We start from the raw sequence: 25000 nt of genomic DNA on the forward strand, positions 1-25000 counted from the left end.
TCAAGGATAGGCCAATGTATCCAGGCATCGAATTTGGGGTCAATACATCCAACTCTGTAGCGCCACCAACAGGCCAAACTTCAAGGTACATTTTTGCTTATAACTTTTGAACTGTTTGTCCTAGAGTTGTGGGGATTGTTTCCTCTGCATTCTTGGGTCATGCCGAGTCCAATGCACCCATTGCCGTTAAAATGCGTCATGATAAATTTTCCGCTATTTTGAATTATTCGAAAAACCTACTTTTGCGAACTAGTCCTAAGGCGTTGATCCGATCACCACCAAATTCGGTACGTATGATTTACAGATGGTGCTGACCAAAAGCTATTCACAGAATTTGGCTAAATCTATTTATATGGCCACAATGAGCCAATGAATATTGAGCAGGGCGTGGCTTGTAACATGAAGGTGTGTAAATTCTGAACGGTTTCACCTAACAGCATGAAACTTGGTAGGCCCATCAGCAGACATAAGTGGAGGCTAACCCTTCATTTTCGGCCCGATCAAGCAATGTGGTGGCGCTAGAGAGCTTTTTTTCTGTTTAGGCATAACCGCTGTGCCGAAGTTTTCGAAACTCGGTACACATGTATTGGGGCATTCTATATGGACAGGGAGGAAATATGACGCCGATTGGCCAAGAGGTGGCGCTGTCATGAGCAAAAAGGTGTTTTTCTTAGATAATTTTGCATTAAGCATATCTCCGTCCCCATTTGAGCTACAGTCATGAAATTTTGCACATATGTGCAACTCGTCAAGGGTAACAAGTTTCCAATAAGGACCCATAAGCCCCGCCCATTGGATCGTCCGCAAATTAGACATTTTTTGTCCTAGAGCTGTGATCTTCCACAAATTAAACATTTTTTGACAAATGCTTCAATTGCTTTCTGCCATGGAAGTCTATGGCGGCCCCTATAACAGACTGGTCGGTTTTTACAAAACTTTGCAGAATGGTAGAGGGTTATGCCGTTCTCCCTGCAATGGACTGGTGTCTTGTACAGGGGTTGTTCTGGTTGCTTGTCCTCCTGGAGCCCCTGTAGTGCTTGGCCCCTTCATTGCTGCTCGCAGCTATATTTGTACATGTATTCATGAGGTAATTTTTATGCCCAAAAACCATGATGGCTGATTTGACCTTTGACCCCAAAAATGTAGTCACTGCACTCTGCCTTTGCATTGCCTTAAATGGTTCTAAGAGCAATGCAAAAGCAAAGTGCAGTAACTACAATGTTCTCAGCTTTTATATTGTGTTTTCAGTGAACAAAAACTATTTTGACACTGATTTTGTTATAATTGTATTTAACAGTATTTAACAACTCTACTTATGGATTTATAGCCCCATCGTCCTGCCCACTGGAGCCCCATCTCCCTGCTCACTGGAGCCCCACTGGAGCCCCATCTCCCTGCTCACTGAAGCCCCATCTCCCTGCTCACTGGAGCCCCATCTCCCTGCTCACTGGAGCCCCATCTCCCTGCCCACTGGAGCCCCATCTCCCTGCTCACTGGAGCCCCATCTCCCTGCTCACTGGAGCCCCATCTCCCTGCCCACTGGAGCCCCATCTCCCTGCTCACTGGAGCCCCATCTCCCTGCTCACATGCCCACTGACAGAGTGGAACCCGGCGTGGTCTTCTGCATTCTGAGATGCTGGAACCACCAGGCTTACACTGCCAATCATACCACGGTCAAAGTCTTTTAGATCACACCCATTCTAGTGTTTAGTCAAAACAACAACTAAAGCACTTCGCCCAGTCTGCATGCTTTTCATACTGCAGCCACAGGATTCCCTGTTTGGAGGAGCAAGCTATTTGTGTTAACGAGCATGTGTACCTAATAAAGTGGAGGGTGAGTATTTAATTTGCCAATGACAAAGCTTATTTGTTGGATATGTTAAAATATTTGGAATAATAATTTGACCCAGTAAGAAATTAGGCAATAACATAACAGCCCATCCAGGACTCAGGCACCACACTGCAGCTAATTTCTGCATACACAGAATATTTATATGGTGGCCTGTTTAAATGGCTCATTAGTTTAGTAAGAGCCTGCCCAGGACAATTAAAATACTAATCAGCATGCCACAGCTGAAGATGAGATAATTTAAATGTACTTGTTTATTTATTTCTCTATGTGTAGTGTAATGCACATGCCCCCTCCAAGGCGTAACTTGCGGGATGGCATACCTGCCATCCCAATAAAGAGTTGGTCTTCTAACCTAACGGTTGCAGCTTTGATTCTTGGGTAGGACACTGCCGTTGTACCCTTAAGCATGGTACTCAACCTGCATTGCTTCAGTGTATGTCCAGCTGTATAAATGGATGCAATGTAAATGCTATGTAAAACGTTGTGCAAGTCGCCCTGGATAAGAGCGTACGCTAAATGCCTATAATGAATGAATAATGTTTTATCACATTTTTCTTAGGATTGCTGTTGTTGGATGAATTTACAAGTAAATATGTCAGTGAGATGGAATGTATATTTAGAGCAAATAACTGGAAAAGGCAATAAAGTTCAGCCCCACATCCCTCCCTCTTCACTGGTATAATGCCACGGACTCACCAGAGATTCTTGAATCTTACTGTGCACTGTGCAGAGTGCATATTATACTACAATAACGTACAAACAGTATACAGCTGACAAATTTCCTGAATTCGTTAACCAGCCACACTCGACTCGGCTTCACCTCATCTGGGACTCAAACCTCTGCCATGCTGGTTTAAGGCTTGTTCTCCTCCAAGCAAAAGACTGTAACTAAGAGTCACAGAAGCACCGAGGGAAAAAGCCACCAAAAGGCCATCGCAGGAACCCAGGGTGGTTCCTTTTAAAGATCTTATCTCACCTCTATTCTGCTGGGGTGCAGAGCTCACACCGGCTCTGCTCCACAGTGGAGATTACCACCCCCACCCCCGCTGCCACTGCCGTCACCCGACCGGCCCTCTCCACCTTAAAGAGACTCGGGCCATATCAGCGTTTGCAGCGATGGGACAGTCAGCCTTAATCCTGTTGCTGGAGGGCTTAGAAAAAGCCTAATAATGGAAGCAATTTACTGCCACGTTGGCTAACTTAGGAAGCACAGAGTCATCTGCTTCTTATGCTATGTGCTTCATTTCGTGGACTAACCAACTCTCTTAAAATTCACGAAGGAGGTTACCCTCTGACTGGGGGAGCAACATCCTGTGCAGTTTGCAAAAAAAAGAAAGGATTTTCTCCATAACAGCATCAGCAAACAGCAAAGAGGCAACTACCTTTAAACAGCAATAAACATTTGGATTCGCTAAAAGGAAGGACTACATTAACCACTCACGTGATCATTGTTGTGACCAAGTGGCAACAATGTAACGAGATACCCCCAGGATCTCCTACATTTGCACTTTGTCTCTGAACACAACATCATCCTCAAATATGAACCCTACTGCTCCTACTACGAACCCAACTTAAAGACCAATAATTGGGGTGAAAATGCCGGGCAGCAGGTTTGGTATTTGTATTTTGTAAATCCGGCCCTGACATAAATTTTCAAAATTTAGCGAAATATTTCCCTTCGGTGCAACTATTCAGCTGTTTCCAAACTTTCTGAACGCTTATCCCTTCAATTAGCAGGCCTCTAATTAGCAGGGAGATAAATGCTGTGGTCCTAATGGGGAGACGCTGTGCGTTCTCTTTCATTCACACAGCACATTTAAAGCTTAATTACCCCACATTATCTGTGTCACAGCAGCTGAGAGACAATACAGGAGAGCAGGGCTGCAGTTCTGGAGATAGGAGCCCACTACTAACAGAGGTGCACGCACACACACACACATACTTACATTCTCACACACACACACCTACACACACAGACACACACACACCCACACAATCTCTCTCACACACACACACACACTCACACACAGACACAATCACACATACACACACCTACACACACAGACACACACACACCCACACAATCTCTCACACACACACACACACACACCCATACTCACACACAATCTCTCACACACACACTCCCACACAAACACATACACACACACAATCACACACACACACAATCTCTCTCTCACACACACCCACACACATACACACACAATCTCACACACACACACACACACACTCACACACACACGCAAACCGACACACACAAACACTTACAATGTCACATGCACACACACCTACACACACACATGCACACACACACACACACACAAATACACACATAATCTAACACACATACGTGCACACACATCCACACACACATCACTCCCACACAAAAACACACACACACAAACATCCACGCAAACACAGAAGCGCACAGTCACACACACAAATACAGAGCATCATCTCCATGCATGTACTCATTGTACCCATCTCTGTTTTTTTAAAGGGTCCCCACACTCCTGATAAAGTCAGCTACAGCAGGGACTCAGAGATCTGTACTCGGTCCCCACAAATCCACCGGTCCTCACAAAGCCACCCCCCACCCCTGCAGGGGTCCCTCACACCCCACCCTGTTGAACCCCAGTACCACTGGAGGTCGTCTGCTAATGTTCTACCACTGAGTTATAATTAGCCGAAGCTGGAACGCAGGCCAACACTCGTGTGTGGATGGAAGCTTTCACTTCCTTTTTCTTAATTGCGTTTCCATCATGATCATTAATTTCAAAGAATCCCCGCGATGTTGCCTATGTGTCTCAAATCCCCTTCATTAGAGGAAAAATTGAAGGACAGTCCATCTTAATTTGAAACAGAAAAGAAACTGACTTAAAATGTGCCGATTCCCAGATGTTTACCACCAAGTTTTAAGTATTTACATTTTTTGACAAACAAATGTCTTGGATGACAAAAAGCTGTAGTAAAAAAATTTTCAAAAATATTATTTATTTTATTTTTACTGAATGCCCCTTGTTGTGCAGGTTTCAGCATAGTAGAATGTATGATTCTTGAGGTTAAGACCAGAGACCCATTCAGGGGACAAAAATGAACAGCTTGCACCAATTCGGTTGCAACCACTGTGGCAGCCAGTGTGTGTATTTGACCAAATGTGTCACCACAGAATGGCGGTGACTGACAACAGCGTGTATGCTTTAAGTGTCAAAGCATATTAAGCTGGCTTCTTGAAACTCCTTGATAAGAATGATGAAGATGGCTATGCATTTAATGAGTATGTAAGGCCCACGGGAACAGGCATAGAGTGGAATTTCCTCTCTGACTGTCGTAAAGCAATTCGCCAGGTGCAGAGTCTGATATTGTCGGGACAGAGTGACCCGTAAGACCTTGGCATCTGGTTTTGCGACAGTTAACAGGTGACACCTCTTGTCTATGGGAAAGCAATTCTAAAATTATCCCAACGTCCTGGAGGTTTCAGATGGCAAGTAATAAAATCACATGGCGAAAATGGGGCAAATTGCTCAGGACAGTCGAGGGACAGCCAAAGTGCCCTCACCTGGTGTCACTGGGTAACTTGTCTCCCTACCTTCATAAGGAGAGAAATTTACTCAAGCACACTTTTTGTTAGGAAATAATGCCAGATTGGGGTTGAATACATTGCTACACGACACTATGCAATCTTAATACACTGTGGAAAGACATTGAGAGTTGGCAGTTGGTTCATGTAAGAGATTGTACAGTTATTTCTTGTTTTTCAGAGTTTTCATGACAATCACAAGAACAAATATTCATATTTGGTATGGTTTTTATGGTCTCTGTGCGAGTGATGCTCTGGTTTAGGTTTTAAAACCAGCAAACCTGTAGAAAATCTATTTTAATCAATTTGTAAGTAAACTGTATTTTTGGGACACTCCTCCTAGTAAATCCATCTGTCTGATCCTGTCTGAACCAAATTCCAATCTTCCCCCTCCAAGTAAATTTATGGTTTTATGACCCTTTTGTGGCGACATCCACCTGCCTGCGCTGGGTTCTTATAGGAGAGGAACAGGGCCCTCTGGGGGTCTGCAATCAGACTTCCCACACAAGACTCTTTCTGTGTGTAGACTGCTGTCAGGTATGCTCATCTTTATCTTTGATTGTTAGACTATTTTCTAAATTCTGTAACTACAAATTGACTATTTTAAGTGTATAACCTACCTGACATTAAAACTGTTAATGACTTGATTTGTGTGGTCTTGGTCAATGTTTCGTTCTTGTAAAAGCCTTCTAAGTCGGTTTCCCCCAATTATGACTAGGGAACTGCCCGTTGGACTTGTTTGATCACCAAGTTTTCAGTTAAGGCGGGACCGTCAGCAGAACCAAGTTGATCCTGGGATGACCAATATTGGCCCTTTCGGAGTCCCTGAACCCTAATTAGGTTATACTCCCCATGAGGGAAATCTCACAACCGCTGTGTCGTCTGCAAACAGCTAGTTAAATTGTCGTTACGGGCGCATCCGCGGTGCGTACCGGGTGAAACTGCGTTGACCCTCGGTGTAGAACTTCAGACGAACTGAGTTCCATTCTAAATCAAGCCTAAATTCTAATTTGGAACATAACTTATTAATTAATATGGAGTCAGATTATCACGAGGATAAAACCTATTAACTGTTACGCTTTCTTGCTGTGGTCATGGATATATTTGATGTGTTGTTCCACGCATTTGTGAATATTCTGATGCTCCCATTGGGATATTGACAGTCCGGCGACAGATCGGATATATCTCTGATGACAGCATAGCCCCGTTTACGAACGGAGAGTAACCAGAATGCTACTGATCCGTTTCAGGCCAGTTTTAAGCGGGATATGAAGCAGCGCCTTCATATCTAACCCGTGGCAACGGAACCAGTGCATTCTTAATTATAATTGTGCCCTGTTCTTACGAACAGAGGAAAATAACTAACATCTCCGGTTTTGAATCACACCAGCCAAGGGAGAACACGCGATACCTTCCCCTCCAGCTACAAACCCTCATTGGTCTAGCTGTGAGGTGTTTACAAGTACAACTATACAGAGGCACACGGTGTAACCCAGGCATATTGGCCCCACACAGTAATGATCAGGGCAGCCCAGCCCTGTTACTGGAGGGTTGGGCAGCTCTGCTCTAGCTGTTGAATAAGGTGTGCTTTGTTTAGGATTGAAAGCCTACAGGACAGCAAATCTCCAGGAACAGGGTTGGGCAGCCCTGGTAATGACTATAAGTCATTTTAATGACACATTTATTATCTAAGTCTCCTTTTCAAACAGTCTTTACTTACTTAACTGATTTAACAATAATAAATGGGAGGCTATAACTGAGTGGATAACGTTGGCGATGGCTGGCAGCGTTTCTTCAGGGCATGGAAGTGCCAGCCTGCAATCAATATGCACGGCCTTTAGTCCCAGTGCAAGCTATTCAATGTGAGCGCTGGGTAATCAATGTTCAGAAAGACTGTTAGGGCAGGATCAATTTCACACGCCACTTGGGTTTATGGTGCTGTATGTCTGCAGGACTCCCAGGCTGCTGTATATGAATGGAAGCTCATCTGACACATAGAAATGTATCCCAGAATACCACAGTTTTTTCCTCTCTCAATTTCAGTCAGCTTCAGTGCAGTTAAGCATGTTTGGATGTAATCAAACAGATGGTTCCATCTTTGTAAAATACAGAGACAGGAGTTCTCTGAAGCAGTCTGAATAACTGTTAAATGTTCCAGCGTCAGGAAGAACAAATCTCTGTCCATAGGTTGCGTTTCTGTCTGACTCCCGCCCCCCCCCCCCCCTTTCAAAAAAACAGCCCCTTAAACACAAAGATATTTGGACTCAATGTTAGCATTCTCCTCTTTATCTCTGCAAAGCCACAGGAGAGAACTGAACATGTACTTGCACACTGTGAAAAATGAGGAAAGCTCGTCTGCTCAAGACTAACAACATGGCCTCAGAGGACGGGTGTTATCTGCAGCCTGTAAACGCAATGGGGGAGGGCTAGACATCCAGCCCACAGGACCAGCAGGGACAGACTACTGGAACAGCACTGACAAGCCACCAGGACTGGGTGGGTGAGCAAGGACAGCCTGGAGAAAAGTGCGTGTGTGTGTCTCTGTGTGTGTGTGTGTGTGCGTATGTGTGTGTTTGTGTGAGTATGTGTGTGTGTGTGGGTGTGGGTGAGTCCGCGTTTGTGTGTGTGTGCGTGTGTGTGCCTGTGTGTATATGTGTGTGTGTGTGCGCATATGTGTGTGTGTGTGTGTGTGTGTGTGTGTGTGTGTGCATATGTGTGCGTGTGCGTGCGTGAGTGCGCATGAGTGTGTGTATGTGTGTGGGCATGTGTGTGTATGAGTGTGTGTGTAAGATTGCATATTATTTTATGCATGTCTATGTGTTTAGTTTATGTGTCCAAAACACACAAATCGACTCAATGCATTTTACAAGTTACCCTAACTAAAGCACACTAAAATGAACTAAATAAATTATACAAGCTTGATATCAGAATTACACATCAGTATTATGCAACAATTATAATTGTCATTGTGAACAGGTGATAGTAAATAAAATAGTGTAAGAATTTTATTTTTATGAAAAATAAGAATAAGAAGGCACTACATGGGGCATGTTGTGTCTCAGTGGATCCTGCAGACTTAAAAAAAATATAATAGGTGAACAGAGTTCACAGGATTGTCCAATTCATGTCCAGTGCCTGCACTAGTAAAAAAGACGAAAGGTTTCAAAGTATACGCTTCAAGTTACATTGACAATTATGAAGGTAAATTTAAGTGTCTGGTAAAATGGACTGAGGTAACTGGCTAGCTAATCTAGCTATCTACATTAGCTAGGCAGTTACCTCAGTCCATTTTACCAGACAAGGTCATATGGTTGCAACAATTGGCTTGTTTGCTGTTAGTCAATTAAGTTAACCCTATATAGCTCTAGTTTGTAGCTAGCTAACTAGTGTTGCAGTTCTGCCAATTTAGCTAACTTACAGCATAGCTGGAATGATTGTGATAACTGTAAGTAAGTTTAAAGTACTCTCAGGGGGACTGTTTAGAATGTCTGATATTTTAAGATAAGGTGGCACATTTGTTAAACTGGAGAATCTTATCCAGAATTTGCTGAGATATTTAATTTACAGGAGCATTTATACAGCCAAGGTCAAGCGCAGATTCCAGGGCTCTAACCTGTGACCCCTTACAGGCACACTGGGATACTGAACATTCCAGAACAGGGCAGCTGCTGGTTCCTCTGTTATGAGCTGCCTGCTGGTCACAAGACCTGGATATGTACCTTAACCAGTTTGACACCAAAACCATTACTGCAGGTTACTGACAATTTTAATAGAAACGTCTATGTATTTGCACTAGCATTCAGAACAAAAGTCTGAAACTATGGTACGTTTTGGTTAGCAACACGCCTTGTTTAAAATTCTCCAGGATCTGCTGGGTTGTTTTGAAAACTCTGTTACATCTAAAGCTTTACATTTTTTCAAACATGTATTCAGCCCAGACGTGGTGAGAGCAGAGGGCAACTGATGGGCTTCGCTGCAGAGCATTTTTTCAGTGGAATTTCAGGGATTTCACGCACCCCACACCATGGGAGCGGTCAAATCTCTCAGCGTGCTATCCTGTTCGGCTGTCAGCCCTAAATAAAGATGCATGGACTGAATTTTAAAAGGTGTAGAAAGCCCTGACAAAAATATGAGACCCTCAAACTGTAGACTTGAGAACCTTATCTAAACAAAGCTGCTTTATTCTGAGTCGTGGGGAAGTGAAAAGTTCAGAGCCAGATTCAGTAAACTAAGCGGCAACGAGCAGAGTATTTCAGTTCAGTGCGATCGAAGCCAGCCTGAAGTCAGCAACTGATTCCCAATGCTAATTCTGATCACTACCTTTTGCTTTGTAACATGTTTTTGTATCTATAGTAGTGCTTCAGGTTTTCTCAAGTATCTAAAGGATCAAAGTCAGTCAAGTACATATTCTAATAATCTCAGATACTAGTTGCAACAGTACTACTGTGGCTAAATTAGTCTCCTATCATTTTAATGCTCCTAAACAACTATTCTAAAACAGATATCCAAAACAGCGTTAAGATTAAACACTGGGTGGCAGTGTAATATAATGCTCAGGGAATTTGGCTTGTGATAGAAAGGTTGCAGGTTTGATTCCTAACTAAGGCGCTGCAGTTGAGCAAGGTACTTAACCTGAATTACTGAACAGCAATGTAAAAAAAAAATTCTGAAGTTGTGAAAGTCTTGAAAGGTATTTCTCGGGTTTCAGTAAGTCATGGCAAACACACACCTAGCACCTGCCTAGCACCGTGAGAGGAAGCAGTTATATACGCAGTTCTGTACTCTGACGCAAATGTCCCTAACACCATGTCCCAAATCATCTTTTTGCCATAATTTACCAAACAAAATGAGTCATGTTATAGTCCATTATGCTACTGGCAGCACTGTGCCATGGGAAGTGATGATAATTATGAAAATATGAGCCATTGTGAGTAAAAAGCAGAGCCTTTTGATCACCACATTGTAGCTGTTTCAAAAAATTTCACCAATTGTTCTAATGTAGTATTTTTTGCTAAGCCTAAAAATTTCAGTTGCATTAATTATTGTTTTATCCACTGGCTGTTAACCAAATAACATCTTCTGAATTATGAAAACAAAAATTTGTAAACATGCAAAATTATTAAGTAGCCTAGTATTACAATTCAAATTTGTGGTGGACCATTACTAATACTGAAAAATGGTCTTTGGCCAATACTATAAACATCAACACTTACATGTTTGCAGCAAAAGGTTTAATTAATATGAAAGTATTCAACATAATTTGTATTACAAGTTGTATGCTGGTGTTTCAAGAGTAACATTCCACCCCAATACATTTCTTGCCAGCCAATTAACGCTGATGAATTCAGGACAGCCACGAAAGCACTTCCCGGGGACAACACTCGAAATAAGGTCACAGCAGCAAAAAAGAAATAAGAGGAGCTCCAACAGAACTGAGCTTCTGTTTCCAGAGGGTTCCATATCCTCCATAACCATTTCTTCACATTTGCGTGCAACGGACAGTTTTAGGTGCTCTTCTCAGGTATGACGTCATTCCCGCCGTTTACAAAGCAGACACCTGCAGTTTTAGAGGACATTAAAATGAAGCAAGCACACTTTGAGTGTCCATATAATTTAGTTTCTTTTGTAACATCTCTCATAGGGAAATAAGCTATTGTGAAGAAAAAAAAAACCAGTAATTACAGTAATAATTGGCTGCAAATTATAAGCTGCGTGAATGAGAGATAACTCACTATTTCACAGCGAAGGGACAGAGATTCAACTTCTGAGAATCCTTTAAAAACAAGCTGCACTTCAACTTTTAACTTCAGACGTCTCCACTGCTGGTGACACCGCTAAGACCAGCTTCAGGTGGTGTGGCGAAACACAGTGAGCACATCCAACACAGTGAACCTGTGCACATCCAACACAGTGAACCTGTGCACATGCAACACAGTGAACCTGTGCACATCTAACACAGTGAGCACATCCAACACAGTGAACCTGTGCACATCCAACACAGTGAGCACATCAACACAGTGAACCTGTGCACATGCAACACAGTGAACCTGTGCACATCCAAAACAGTGAGCACATCCAACACAGTGAACCTGTACACATCCAAAACAGTGAGCACATCCAACACAGTGAACCTGTACACATCCAACACAGTGAACCTGTGCACATCCAACACAGTGAGCACATCCAACACAGTCAACCTGTGTATATCCAACACAATGAACCTGTGCACATGCAACACTGTGAACCTGTGCACATCCAACACAGTGAACCTGTGCACATCCAACACTGTGAACCTGTGCACATGCAACACAGTGAACGCTGGGGATGTGTTCAAAATACCGACAAGGTGGCACATGCATTGACTGCTGTACCGATAAGATGGCTTTTAGAATTGAAATGTGCACATTTGTATTATCAATGAGCTGCTGTTTTAAGTGCAAATTAAAACTGTGTGAAAACTACAACCCATGATTCATAAGCATTATTGACACAATACAGTAAACACGCACCCAACACAACAAACACATTTCCAAAAAAATAAACACGCACCCAACACCACGAACACACATCCAATAAAACAAATACGCACCCAACACAACGAACACACATCCAATACAATAAACACACAATTAACAAAAAATAAACTCACATCCAACATAATGAACACACAACCTGTACACATCCAAGACAATGAACACACAACTAGTACACATCCAATACAATGAACACACAACCAGTACACGTCCAATACAATGAACACACAACTAGTGCACATCCAATACAATGAACACACAACCAGTACACATCGAATACAATGAACGCACAACCAGCATGCACCAAAACCATGTACTGTACATCTCAGGCTTCTGAATACAAGAAAAGTGAAGTGGGAGGCATTTGAAGAAGCCGAAATGTAAATATAAAGATTTCAGCCGACTGACAGTTAAAGGAGAAAACAGTCTCATTTCTGTCTGCTGACAGCCAGTGTGAGTCAGAGTCACATTCAATATGTGAGACTGTGATTGGCTAATGAGAGATTTTAGGCAAAACCATTCAGAGGGAATGAATTCCATATTCACTAAAGCTCATTTTTAGGAATGTAATCCAAGTATTTGATTCCCAGGTAAGTTGTTCTGAATGTACATTCTCCAATCTGAAGATGAAAAATGTGGGACAGTGCCGGAGTAAAACAAAGTGAAACATTTAGCAGTAGGTTGTTACTGTCAAAGCAAGTAGCTAGAGTAAGTCGTCTAAGGCAGTCACTGCAACCCGCAGTGTGTACTAGTCTCTAAGGCAGTCCCTGCAGTGTGTACCAGTCTCTAAGGCAGTCCCTGCAGTGTGTACCAGTCTCTAAGGCAGTCCCCGCAGTGTGTACCAGTCTCTAAGGCAGTCCCTGCAGTGTGTACCAGTCTCTAAGGCAGTCCCTGCAGTGTGTACCAGTCTCTAAGGCAGTCCCTGCAGTGTGTACCAGTCTCTAAGGCAGTCCCTGCAGTGTGTACCAGTCTCTAAGGCAGTCCCTGCAGTGTGTACCAGTCTCTAAGGCAGTCCCTGCAGTGTGTACCAGTCTCTAAGGCAGTCACCGCAGTGTGTACCAGTCTCTAAGGCAGTCCCTGCAGTGTGTACCAGTCTCTAAGACAGTCCCTGCAGTGTGTACCAGTCTCTAAGGCAGTCACCGCAGTGTGTACCAGTCTCTAAGGCAGTCCCTGCAGTGTGTACCAGTCTCTAAGACAGTCCCTGCAGTGTGTACCAGTCTCTAAGGCAGTCCCTGCAGTGTGTACCAGTCTCTAAGGCAGTCCCTGCAGTGTGTACCAGTCTCTAAGGCAGTCCCTGCAGTGTGTACCAGTCTCTAAGGCAGTCCCGCAGTGTGTACCAGTCTCTAAGACAGTCCCTGCAGTGTGTACCAGTCTCTAAGGCAGTCCCTGCAGTGTGTACCAGTCTCTAAGGCAGTCCCTGCAGTGTGTACCAGTCTCTAAGGCAGTCCCTGCAGTGTGTACCAGTCTCTAAGGCAGTCCCTGCAGTGTGTACCAGTCTCTAAGGCAGTCCCCGCAGTGTGTACCAGTCTCTAAGACAGTCCCTGCAGTGTGTACCAGTCTCTAAGGCAGTCCCCGCAGTGTGTACCAGTCTCTAAGGCAGTCCCTGCAGTGTGTACCAGTCTCTAAGGCAGTCCCTGCAGTGTGTACCAGTCTCTAAGGCAGTCCCTGCAGTGTGTACCAGTCTCTAAGACAGTCCCTGCAGTGTGTACCAGTCTCTAAGGCAGTCACTGCAGTGTGTACCAGTCTCTAAGGCAGTCCCTGCAGTGTGTACCAGTCTCTAAGGCAGTCTCTGCAGTGTGTACCAGTCTCTAAGGCAGTCCCTGCAGTGTGTACCAGTCTCTAAGACAGTCTCTGCAGTGTGTACCAGTCTCTAAGACAGTCTCTGCAGTGTGTACCAGTCTCTAAGACAGTCCCTGCAGTGTGTACCAGTCTCTAAGGCAGTCCCTGCAGTGTGTACCAGTCTCTAAGGCAGTCCCTGCAGTGTGTACCAGTCTCTAAGACAGTCCCTGCAGTGTGTACCAGTCTCTAAGGCAGTCCCTGCAGTGTGTACCAGTCTCTAAGGCAGTCCCTGCAGTGTGTACCAGTCTCTAAGGCAGTCCCTGCAGTGTGTACCAGTCTCTAAGGCAGTCCCTGCAGTGTGTACCAGTCTCTAAGGCAGTCCCTGCAGTGTGTACCAGTCTCTAAGGCAGTCACTGCAGTGTGTACCAGTCTCTAAGACAGTCCCTGCAGTGTGTACCAGTCTCTAAGACAGTCCCCGCAGTGTGTACCAGTCTCTAAGGCAGTCACTGCAGTGTGTACCAGTCTCTAAGGCAGTCCCTGCAGTGTGTACCAGTCTCTAAGACAGTCTCTGCAGTGTGTACCAGTCTCTAAGACAGTCCCTGCAGTGTGTACCAGTCTCTAAGGCAGTCCCTGCAACCCGCAGTGTGTACCAGTCTCTAAGACAGTCCCTGCAGTGTGTACTAGTCCCTAAGGCAGTCCCTGCAGTGTGTACCAGTCTCTAAGACAGTCCCTGCAGTGTGTACTAGTCCCTAAGGCAGTCCCTGCAGTGTGTACCAGTCTCTAACACAGTCCCTGCAGTGTGTACTAGTCCCTAAGGCAGTCCCCGCAGTGTGTACCAGTCTCTAACACAGTCCCTGCAGTGTGTACCAGTCTCTAAGGCAGTCCCTGCAGTGTGTACCAGTCTCTAAGGCAGTCCCTGCAGTGTGTACTAGTCTCTAAGGCAGTCCCTGCAGTGTGTACCAGTCTCTAAGGCAGTCCCTGCAGTGTGTACCAGTCTCTAAGGCAGTCCCTGCAGTGTGTACCAGTCTCTAAGACAGTCCCTGCAGTGTGTACCAGTCTCTAAGGCAGTCCCTGCAGTGTGTACCAGTCTCTAAGGCAGTCCCTGCAGTGTGTACCAGTCTCTAAGGCAGTCCCTGCAGTGTGTACCAGTCTCTAAGGCAGTCACTGCAGTGTGTACCAGTCTCTAAGGCAGTCCCCACAGTGTGTACCAGTCTCTAAGGCAGTCTGAGGAATACATCAGGCTTTGCGTCCCTCGTTGACGGAGACTTTAAAAGCGTTTCTGTTCTCAGCAGCACTGCTTTGATAGATAGCCGCGTGCGTCTGGTGATGCTGATCCTGAGCATCCCACAGCCGCTAACACTGCTGGCGCTAAACCAGTGGAAGCTCTCTCCCTGGCTGCCCAGGTAACGGGGGGTTGGGGTGGGGGGGGGGGAGGCGGGAGCGCAGCGTGCGTTTTTTCGGCTTTGCCTCTCTCCCACAGCGCCGGCGCTCTCCGGAGCGGAGCGTCATTACTCAGCGCTGTCCCTGCTGGGGGAGCATTACAGAGCGTAGCGTAGCGTGACTCCCACTTCTGCTCCAAACCAAGCGACTCCGCCCGCACACCGCCTCCGGGCTTCGCTAAAAATATTGCAGATTAGTCCATTATTTTCATCTTTTATTTCTTTGCACCAGGAGACTGGTAAAAAGGGAAAACAACGTAAAAATAAAATATGACGTGTGACCTACTTAGCAAACATTAGCGAGACAGTCCCCAGAAGCCCCAGCCTTGGGCTGTGTCCTCACATTTTGGAGACTCTCACAGGTACTACACCTGAGGGAGCATGGCTTGCAGCCTCTGAGGGAAGCCTGCTGATGGGGAAGAGTGAGGATGAGAAACAGCGGTAAGGCTCTTAACTCCAGAAACATCCCAGCGTTCCCACAGGAGCCTCCCCCCGCCTGCAATCTTGCTTCCAGAGCACAGTTAATATGGTGAAAATACACGTTTATTAAGTGCTTTTCAATGATGAGGATGAAAATATGATGAAAACGCTTAGCAGGAGCGATGCCGATGACAGGATCCATCTAGCATGTTTGTCCACTCAAAAATCTAACTGTGCAACCAAACATTCTGTTTAAGTAATGCACCTTTTCCATTTGGAAGGATCATTCCTTCTCAAGCAACAAGATGACCTTCTCCATGTTTGTGCAAAACCCAGAACTAAAGTAGGTACATGGACTAATAAACACTACAAAAATGGCTGCTTGTGACATCTAGTCATTAGCATGCATGCGATAGAGCAGTGTTTGCAAGGTGGGTGGACGCACATGATCAATCTGTGCTCTGAAGCAGCTGTACCACCATGTACCCTGCTCCTACTGGACAGCTGAAGCTAAGCAAGTGTGATGTTGGGTAGTCTTTGGATGGGAGACCACCCAGGAAGTTACAGCAGCATGTGTTTTGGTTGGGACAGCTGGGGCAATCTTCCCTCTGATCAAATAAGCCCTAATGCCCCAGTGCAGTGATGGGGACACTGTGCTGCAGGAGACATTATGGAACTTTAGCATTGATGGCTGTGGAGATGGCTTCAGCGACCGCCAATGAATCTGTGCTCGTCTGCGCATGCGTGAATGAGACCTGCTATAGCCTGCAGATCTAGTGCGATGTACTAAGGGTGCTTTCCCTGTAGCAGATCAGCAAGCTTCTGAGACAGATAGGAGCAACTCAAATTCACGTAGGAACAATAGAGCACTTATTTCCTGCCCCAGCCAGGGAGAAAGAATAAAAGTGATATATGGACAAACTTTAGATATGAGTCCAAGCACAACAAAAGCCATGTGTACTTTACTACTAACATTGGGCATATTGCAAAAAGAATAATATAATTCCTATAATAATAAATAACATATCAGATTAATTATGAGCTTTGCATTGTATAAACAAAGTGGCACATGAGTGAACAAAAAATGAACAAAATTAGATTCTACCTCTAGGCCTGCACCCAAATTTAAATAAACGTTGTCTTCCCATAGGATGAAGTTGTTGCCTTATTTATCTCCTCTGCATAGAGCTAGATGTGGTCTGTGAGTTAACACGCATTACATGCCATCTGAAGTGAGTTGCATAATATATGGTAATATCCCTTCCAAATTTCTGCTGGAACATGACTGCAAATAGTATTTGTTCCAATCTTGTTAGATGTAATAGCAAGATGATAACAACAAGAGATATTAGATTTGTGGAAGAAATTATTATTGTAGCAGTGTGTATTATTGTAGCATCTGTGTATAAAGGTCAGTCAGTAATAATTTTGAAGAACATTCCAAAAATTAAAGCGTCATTTGCGACAGTGTCTCTGCAAAAGCACTATAAAAATAAAATTTAATTGAATTTAATTGAAAAATCTTTCATTAAAATTGGATTAAAATTGTTTACGTTGACTAAAACTAGTTTTTTGCTCATCATCTGAAACTAGATTAAAACGAACAATATTCAAATGACTAAAAGGTGACTACAATTAAAACTAAATAAAAATTTGGTGCCAAAATGATCACTGTTCTGAAAAAAATGAACACTCCCCAAGCCCTGGTTAGGCTCTTAACTAAAATCATGTCAACATTGAACACACTGTTTTCAGCACTGATTAATTTCACTTTGACCAGCTTGACATTAAAATGTACAATACCTGCACTCCTCCACCATTAATTCCATATTCTAAGTGTGCAAAAAGAGTATTTACAGGTATTGTGTAGAACACTCACAACCCTAAAAACGTTCCAGAATGTCATCAGAAAGCTCAATTTATGATCTGAAATGTATTTATGACAGAAACGTACAGTTTTGGAGTATGCCATATTTCAGTTTTCATGCTACAGAAAAGGCATGGACAGCAAGCTCAGGTTTGGTGTTTAAATTCAAAACACCGCGTTCTAACGCTCACTAGGAATCCATGAATAATGGTGACATTATTATTGGATTCTCTGAAGTGCACACACGTTAAACTTTGTAAATGTTTACCAAATACAGAGCTCTACCGTGAGATCGGCCGCAGGAATCCCCGTCCCCGTCACGCTTACCGAAGGTCTTCACCTCCTTCCTGAGCCCGCAGAGCATGTTCTCAGACCATCCGACTACGGGAGACTACGAGGCGCTGAGCAGGGTCCCCACAGCTGGTCAGGCAGCTCTCTCTCTCTCTCTCTCTCTCTCTCTCTCTCTCTCTCTCTCACTCTCCCTGCGCCTGCGGTCCCTTCACAAAGGAGGACTGCACCTCCTCCCTCCTCATCCCTCCTTCACGGACCCGGACACGGACGGATCTTCTCCCCTGGCGTCCGCGGAGTCCAGCCCAGAACGGGCTTGTTCACAGAGGGGTGTCTGAACCGGAGCCCTCTGCCAAACGCTGTCTCTCTCGGGTTTGGGTTCTCAGCGTGTCACACAAGCCTTCAGGGGCGCAAGGTTTAAGCTCCTCCCCCAACAAACAACCCTCACTGAAAACTTTAGAAATTCTGCAAGCTGGCCAGGCTTTAGCTGTTCCCAAAATATTTTCCTTAAACATTAAAAAAAAAGAAACAGAAAAAGTTCACTCAGCAAAGGCTTTAGAAGTTGGATTCAAACAATCTCTATGCTCCTCAACTCATAATCCCTCTGAGATAAACAAAAACAGATCAAAAGAGCTTCCTCTCCCTTTCTCTCTCCCTCCCTCTCTCTCACTCCCCACCCTCTCTTTCTCTCCCTCTCTCTCCCCTCTCTCTCTCTCTCTCTCTCTCACTCACTCCCCCCTCTCTCTCTCTCTGTGTAAGGTATTGTTGTGTCTCTACCAATTCCATGGCATGAAATCATTCTGGAGTGTGTGCATGCACACACACACACACGCTCAGTCACGCTACTCCAATCCCTAAGCTTTCCCACAATATCCCTCTCAAACGCCACCCCCCATGCCTCCATCCCTCCCTCTAACATCATGCACTAACCCCCCCTCCACCCTCCACCCCCCCCCCCCCCCCCACCCCTCACACTCGCATACCCGTCCCTCTGCAGGTTGCTCTTAAACTGACCAGTGGCACAATTAACACAAACCCAGAAGTTCACCGTGAGAAAATACCACAGCACAGTGCTGAGCTGTGTGGGTGGGACTGATGCCTGCTTTGTGGGGGACTAAAAGGATTTGTAAACCAAGCTGAAGTCCAGGCAGAGCAGACAGCAGTGAGCGAGATCAGCTGAAGGCACTAGAGAAGGACTACCTGGTCCATCTCCCATAATTAAGTGTAATTACAGTTAGCTATACTTTGTAGGTTTTTTTTTTTTTTACCCGACATTTCAGGCAGTCTAGAGAATAATCACAGTGGTGCTGTAGAGAATAATCACACTGTGGTGCTGTAGAGAATAATCACAGTGGTGCTGTAGAGAATAATCACACTGTGGTGCTGTAGAGAATAATCACAGTGGTGCTGTAGAGAATAATCGCACAGTGGTGCTCTAGAGAATAATCACACAGTGGTGCTCTAGAGAATAATCACAGTGGTGCTCTAGAGAATAATCACAGTGGTGCTGTAGAGAATAATCGCACAGTGGTGCTCTAGAGAATAATCACAGTGGTGCTGTAGAGAATAATCGCACAGTGGTGCTCTAGAGAATAATCACAGTGGTGCTGTAGAGAATAATCGCACAGTGGTGCTCTAGAGAATAATCACAGTGGTGCTGTAGAGAATAATCACACTGTGGTGCTGTAGAGAATAATCACAGTGGTGCTGTAGAGAATAATCGCACAGTGGTGCTCTAGAGAATAATCACACAGTGGTGCTCTAGAGAATAATCACAGTGGTGCTGTAGAGAATAATCGCACAGTGGTGCTCTAGAGAATAATCACAGTGGTGCTGTAGAGAATAATCACACTGTGGTGCTGTAGAGAATAATCACACTGTGGTGCTGTACAGAATAATCACACTGTGGTGCTGTACAGAATAATCGCACAGTGGTGCTGTAGAGAATAATCACAGTGGTGCTGTAGAGAATAATCACAGTGGTGCTCTAGAGAATAATCACACTGTGGTGCTGTAGAGAATAATCACACTGTGGTGTTGTAGAGAATAATCACACTGCGGTGCTGTAGAGAATAATCACACAGTGGTGCTGTAGAGAATAATCACACAGTGGTGCTCTAGAGAATAATCACACAGTGGTGCTGTAGAGAATAATCACACAGTGGTGCTGTAGAGAATAATTGCACAGTGGTGCTCTAGAGAATAATCGCACTGTGGTGCTGTAGAGAATAATCACACAGTGGTGCTCTAGAGAATAATTGCACAGTGGTACTGTAGAGAATAATCGCACAGTGGTGCTCTAGAGAATAATCACACAGTGGTGCTCTAGAGAAGAATCGCACAGTGGCGCTATAGAGAATAATCACAGTGGCGGTGTAGAGAATAATCACACAGTGGTGCTCTAGAGAAGAATCACAGTGGTGCTCTAGAGAAGAAGGGCCAAACTACAGATGTTTCCATCCTGAACTCAAGCGAGCTTGGGGTCAATTCCATTTCGACTGTGTCAATTCAGGAAATGAATTGAAGTTCAAGTAATTAACTGAAACATCGTCATGGAACATTCTGGTTACTTTGCAATCTACAAATTGAATTTCTCCATTGACAGAACATAAATGGAAATGACCCCATCCCTAGAACTGGGGGCTACTCCTTTCAGTCATGAAGGCAGAGTGATACAGTAAACACAGCCCTCAAATTCTGAGCATGCAAGGAGCAGAGGAGTCATAATGTTTTGGCTTTACAGACTGGATTTATTTCCCTCTCTGCTCATATCCTGAACACAGCACAAGACGGGAGCAGGGGACTGGTGTGAAGAAAAAGAGCAGGGCACCTTGTGATACTCTCTGGTCAGACTGGCTTCTCTCTGGTCAGAAACAGACTGAATACATCCCACAACTGCATCCTGTAGCTCTTCCCCTCAACCCCTCCCCCCAAACATAGCCCCTCCCCTTTCTCCCAGATTTATAGCCACAGTGTTTTAGTTCCGCACTCCCTCCTGCTGCCATGGAAACGACAGCAGCGTAGTATCTGGTGTCTCTCTCACACACTCCAATCCCATAACTGCTCCTGTCTAATCCTCACGCTGTTCCGTTAGTACCTTTCCTTCATTTAACCATTCTTTTCTTTAATGTCCAACGCTAATAACATTCCCAACCAGGAAAATGATTTTGCACTAGGTAAATCAGGAAGTGTGTGGACAAATGTACTACTTTCTGAGAAAAAAATAATTTGAATAAATATAAGAACACTAGTTTCATTTAATGTTATTATTTAAAAAGGTGCACCTGAAATTTGATTTTGCTTGATTTCGCTGTTGACATGTCAGTTTGGACAAAGATCATTTTCCTAGCAACATCAATGTCATCTGTGCGGTAAAACACGCAGAGTACTGTCGCCAAAAGAGAGGTCAAGAGGAAGAAAGCACACAGTCTTCACTGGCTAAGTCCCTGTTCGCTGAACACTGAAGAGAACGATGACGTATTTTGCAGGACAGGTTTTAACGCACATTGGTCCCTTTTGGTGACAGTGGCAGGGAAACACGCCTCTGGCTGCTGACAGAATTGCTCATTTTGTCCAAACATGGCAGTGCAGTGACGCCCTTTGTGTCAGCACACAGAGCAGTGGGGGGGGGGGTGTAAACAAACACATTTTACACTCTGCAAGTTAAGTGTCTAAAATTTGTTTGTCGTATTTAACCAACTCGGACTAGGTTTCATAATGCTGGTGCACTGTGGTATTTTAGTTCTCTCAGCTAACTGCAAATTATTCAAAATTCTGTAAAATGTGCGTTTGTTAAGCAAATATATGCATGTGCAGTAGAACCACAAAGACATATAAACGAGATAATAAGGTTTTACAGAACTCTGTTTCTACGTTAACTCATGCCAATTTAAATAATTTTAATCCTGTCGTGATAATTGTTGTTTACATTACTGTTACCTTAGTTTTAAAAAGGCTAATCTCATTTTGTTGAGAAAGGCCTAATTTTAAATGAACCACTAATCAAACCTAATCAAACCTGCTCTATTCTGTACAGTTTCTTCTCAACATCATGCTTTCTGAACATACTCAGCAACTTGCTTCTTTCGGTTTCCTCTGTGAGCTGTCTGGGTTTATTCAGTCCTCTTTTAAATCAGAAAGCAGTGGGGGATTTAGCAGTACTGACCAGTCTTAAACCACACTAACTACACCGTGATACACTCAAATGTGCGCAACAGGAAAAAGCACACAAATATATGACACCTACTACAACAGAATAGTGTTTTGACCGTTAAAAGGGTACTTGGGTAATTGTCCTTTTTTTGTTTTGCACATATTTCAGTGTGTATACTTTGTAATGTGCTATGTTGGTGCTACTGATCAGCTCTGTACTGTGTTTGCAGTAATACAGTGAACACATTTTTCATCCTTTGATGTCATGGATTTTTTGAGTCCATCTTGCATTTTAATGCAACTCTTTTATTACGCTTTATTTTTCCAAACTGTGTTCTTTAGCAATAGTCTTAATATATAAACCTTTGTGTAATTTTGATGTTATTTACGTTCCTTATGAATGTAAACTTATTTGTAACTGAGAGATCAGCATAAAGCGAGCACAAACACATCGGAATAATAACTCCTCAACACTCCAATTTTATTGTGCTGTCCCTGAGCGTGCTAATGACATTTATTTGGTTTGGACAATTAAGGACAGAGGTAATGCTTCACTGTCTCTGTCCAGAGACTTATCCTTCCAGACAACTGAGCCAAACAAACTGAGTTTAAAAGCGGTTACCTCCATGAACATAAAACTTGAACAAAGGTTCATTCCTAGCAACATACTATAGTACATTTCCATCAGAATTAATTTCTTTTTCTCCCTCTGAAAACGATAACACTAGAAAATATTCAAGGGACAACTATTTAGTGCATGAAAAAAAGGTTTAAAAATTACTGTCCACATAGTATTACAGTATGCCCCAATGCATCTTAAAGCTTCTGCAATATATATGAAAAGTCAGTTTTAACTGTAAAGATTTTTTTTTGAAAACACTTCCACCAATACACACACACACACACATGAACATGTACCACTTCAATTTATCCATTTATAAAGTGCTTAATTATTTCACACAGCTGAAGCAGATGAAACTCCAGTGCCAATGACACCGATGATACCAGACAAATTCATCAGTGTTCCTCTGTGTTTTCAGCCAGGTCCATACAGCTACACTGACAGATCACTGCTAAAAAAGGCCTACTGTACGTGTTTCACCTTCCGGGAAGCTTGAGATGAGATCAGCGGCAGGGCAGGAACTGAATTAACCCACTCCTAAAGAACGTCATCTCCTCTCCCTTAGCCTGTGTATCATTTCTGGACAAGGCCACCTGACGAAACTGTAGGAGCCAAAGAATTCACGAGTCATTCAATAACACCATAATTCCTGTCACAATGTCTATTAAAAATCTACAAAGCATACAGGCTCTTGCAGCCCAACTTAATGTGCAATTGTGTGCACCAGGAAAGAACACAGGGCTATGTGACAGGTGACAGGCGTCACACTGCTCCAATTGTTTCCACCTTATAAGAAAAAAAGAAAAGAAAACCAGAAAACCAGTGTGATTAGTCCCTTGAAAAGGATTTTGAGAAAAAGTGATATCTCACTTCAGATTGAATTAAACCTACTGAACAGAATGTATAATGGGCCCAAATGCTCCAGCCGGAACAAAGAGACTGCATTTGCCAGCCTCGCAGTCCCTGCACGGTATCTGCACCGCACTGATACGTTATAATACAGGTGTTACATAAGGGATCTCCGGGACATGCTGAGTACTAACATGCCTGTATGGTCCTGTGAACAAGGTCAGAAACATCCGGTCATTACGCTCGACCGTCGTTCCCCTCTACAGCCACCTATCACACATCAGTGTTCCGTCTGAGGCGGTGGCACACCCTGACCAATACGGACCCGCCAACCCAGATGAGGTGAGTTAACTGTGCAACTGCTTTAACTCTAAAGGGTTAAAACATGTAAGATTACAAACGTGTGTTTAGAATGTTCTTAACGAACATTCTAATGCTGATGTAACAGTCACTACTGGTGAGTGAAAGCAGTGAAGTTCTAGAAACCTGACTTAGAACTTTGAAGAAAAAAAAAACAATTCCAAAAACCCTTCTCTTCTAAGGGTTAACTGTCAATTCAGTACTGAGTAACAACGGATAACCTGCAGGACAACCAGTATACCCTGCTGCTCTTTAAGGGCAAGTGTGAATGCCGCAAGCCTATCCCATCAGCACCACACAACGATACCCCACCATTGCAGCATGCTCAGGAGAGATACGCACTGGGTTCTGTGCTGCCAGACTGTGTTGGACACACAGCAGCACAGGCTGTGGGCTGGGGGGTAATGGGGGTTCAGTGGACATGGAGCCCCTTGATGGCTTTCTACTGACAGCTACAAAAACCTACCGTGTAACTCACCTGCTAACATACTCTTACTGTTTTATATTTTCAAGCTATTCCTGATCTGCTGCAAATGATTTCACATGCATGTATACATGAATTGAATTGGTTATTTCATGCGTGCACCCGAGCGTGGGTGCAGTAACAGTATATTTCTGTTTGGGTCTAAGGGTGCCATCATGCCCATAACCGCAGGCTTCTCTGAAGTGAGCGCTCCTCACGCATCTCTGCCGGGACGAGAGCCGTGTGCAGAGGACACCAGACCAGATTAAACTCTCCCCAAAGCTGCGGCCGCAGTCCTCTGACACGCGCGCACACTCAGCACGACGCTGAAATCTCCTCAGCCCCGAATCCCGCGCTGCACGGGCCAGGCGTCCTCCGGCTGCCAGGCAGGCAGGCAGGCTATTTATCTTCCGCTCAAACACACGTGTTTGTTCAGTTATGATGCACGAAAGAGGAAAAAACAACAAAAAAAAGCCTCACTGGCACTAGGCTGGGTCCACATCCAAGACCCCACACGCCTGTGGAAGATAAACTGCAAGTCGCAGTGTTTTCAGGGTGAGCAAACTTGTTCTTCATCCTTAGCAACACATGGCCGTGTGTTCATTGCAACCGCAGATCACACTGAAAGGCTACTGCTGTACATTATTCTTCCAGCCTACATGGAACACGTACATGCATAAGTGGCAGAGAATACACTAAGCAGCAAACATATTTGCACATTGCCATTATTGTTAAAGTAACTGCATGCATATTATATTGATCTGAGCTCTAATTAGAT

General features: G+C 44.2%; 1 protein-coding gene across 7 annotated transcripts in view; it reads right to left on the bottom strand.

The window, feature by feature from the left end:
* LOC135237641 (glutamate receptor-interacting protein 2-like) overlaps positions 1–25000 on the bottom strand; it is a 185110-nt gene that overhangs the window by 92076 nt on the left and 68034 nt on the right. For 2 of the 7 annotated variants that reach the window (XM_064304962.1, XM_064304961.1), the window contains exon 1: positions 17816–18387. The exons of the other annotated variants lie outside the window; for them this stretch is intronic. In XM_064304962.1, coding sequence (XP_064161032.1) covers positions 17816–17852 — 37 coding nt within the window. In that variant the 5' untranslated portion in view covers positions 17853–18387. Of the gene's footprint in view, positions 1–17815; positions 18388–25000 lie in introns of those variants that run through there. 7 annotated transcript variants of the gene reach the window in all.

Source organism: Anguilla rostrata, chromosome 13 (assembly GCF_018555375.3).
Source record: "Anguilla rostrata isolate EN2019 chromosome 13, ASM1855537v3, whole genome shotgun sequence".
Taxonomy (NCBI): domain Eukaryota; kingdom Metazoa; phylum Chordata; class Actinopteri; order Anguilliformes; family Anguillidae; genus Anguilla; species Anguilla rostrata.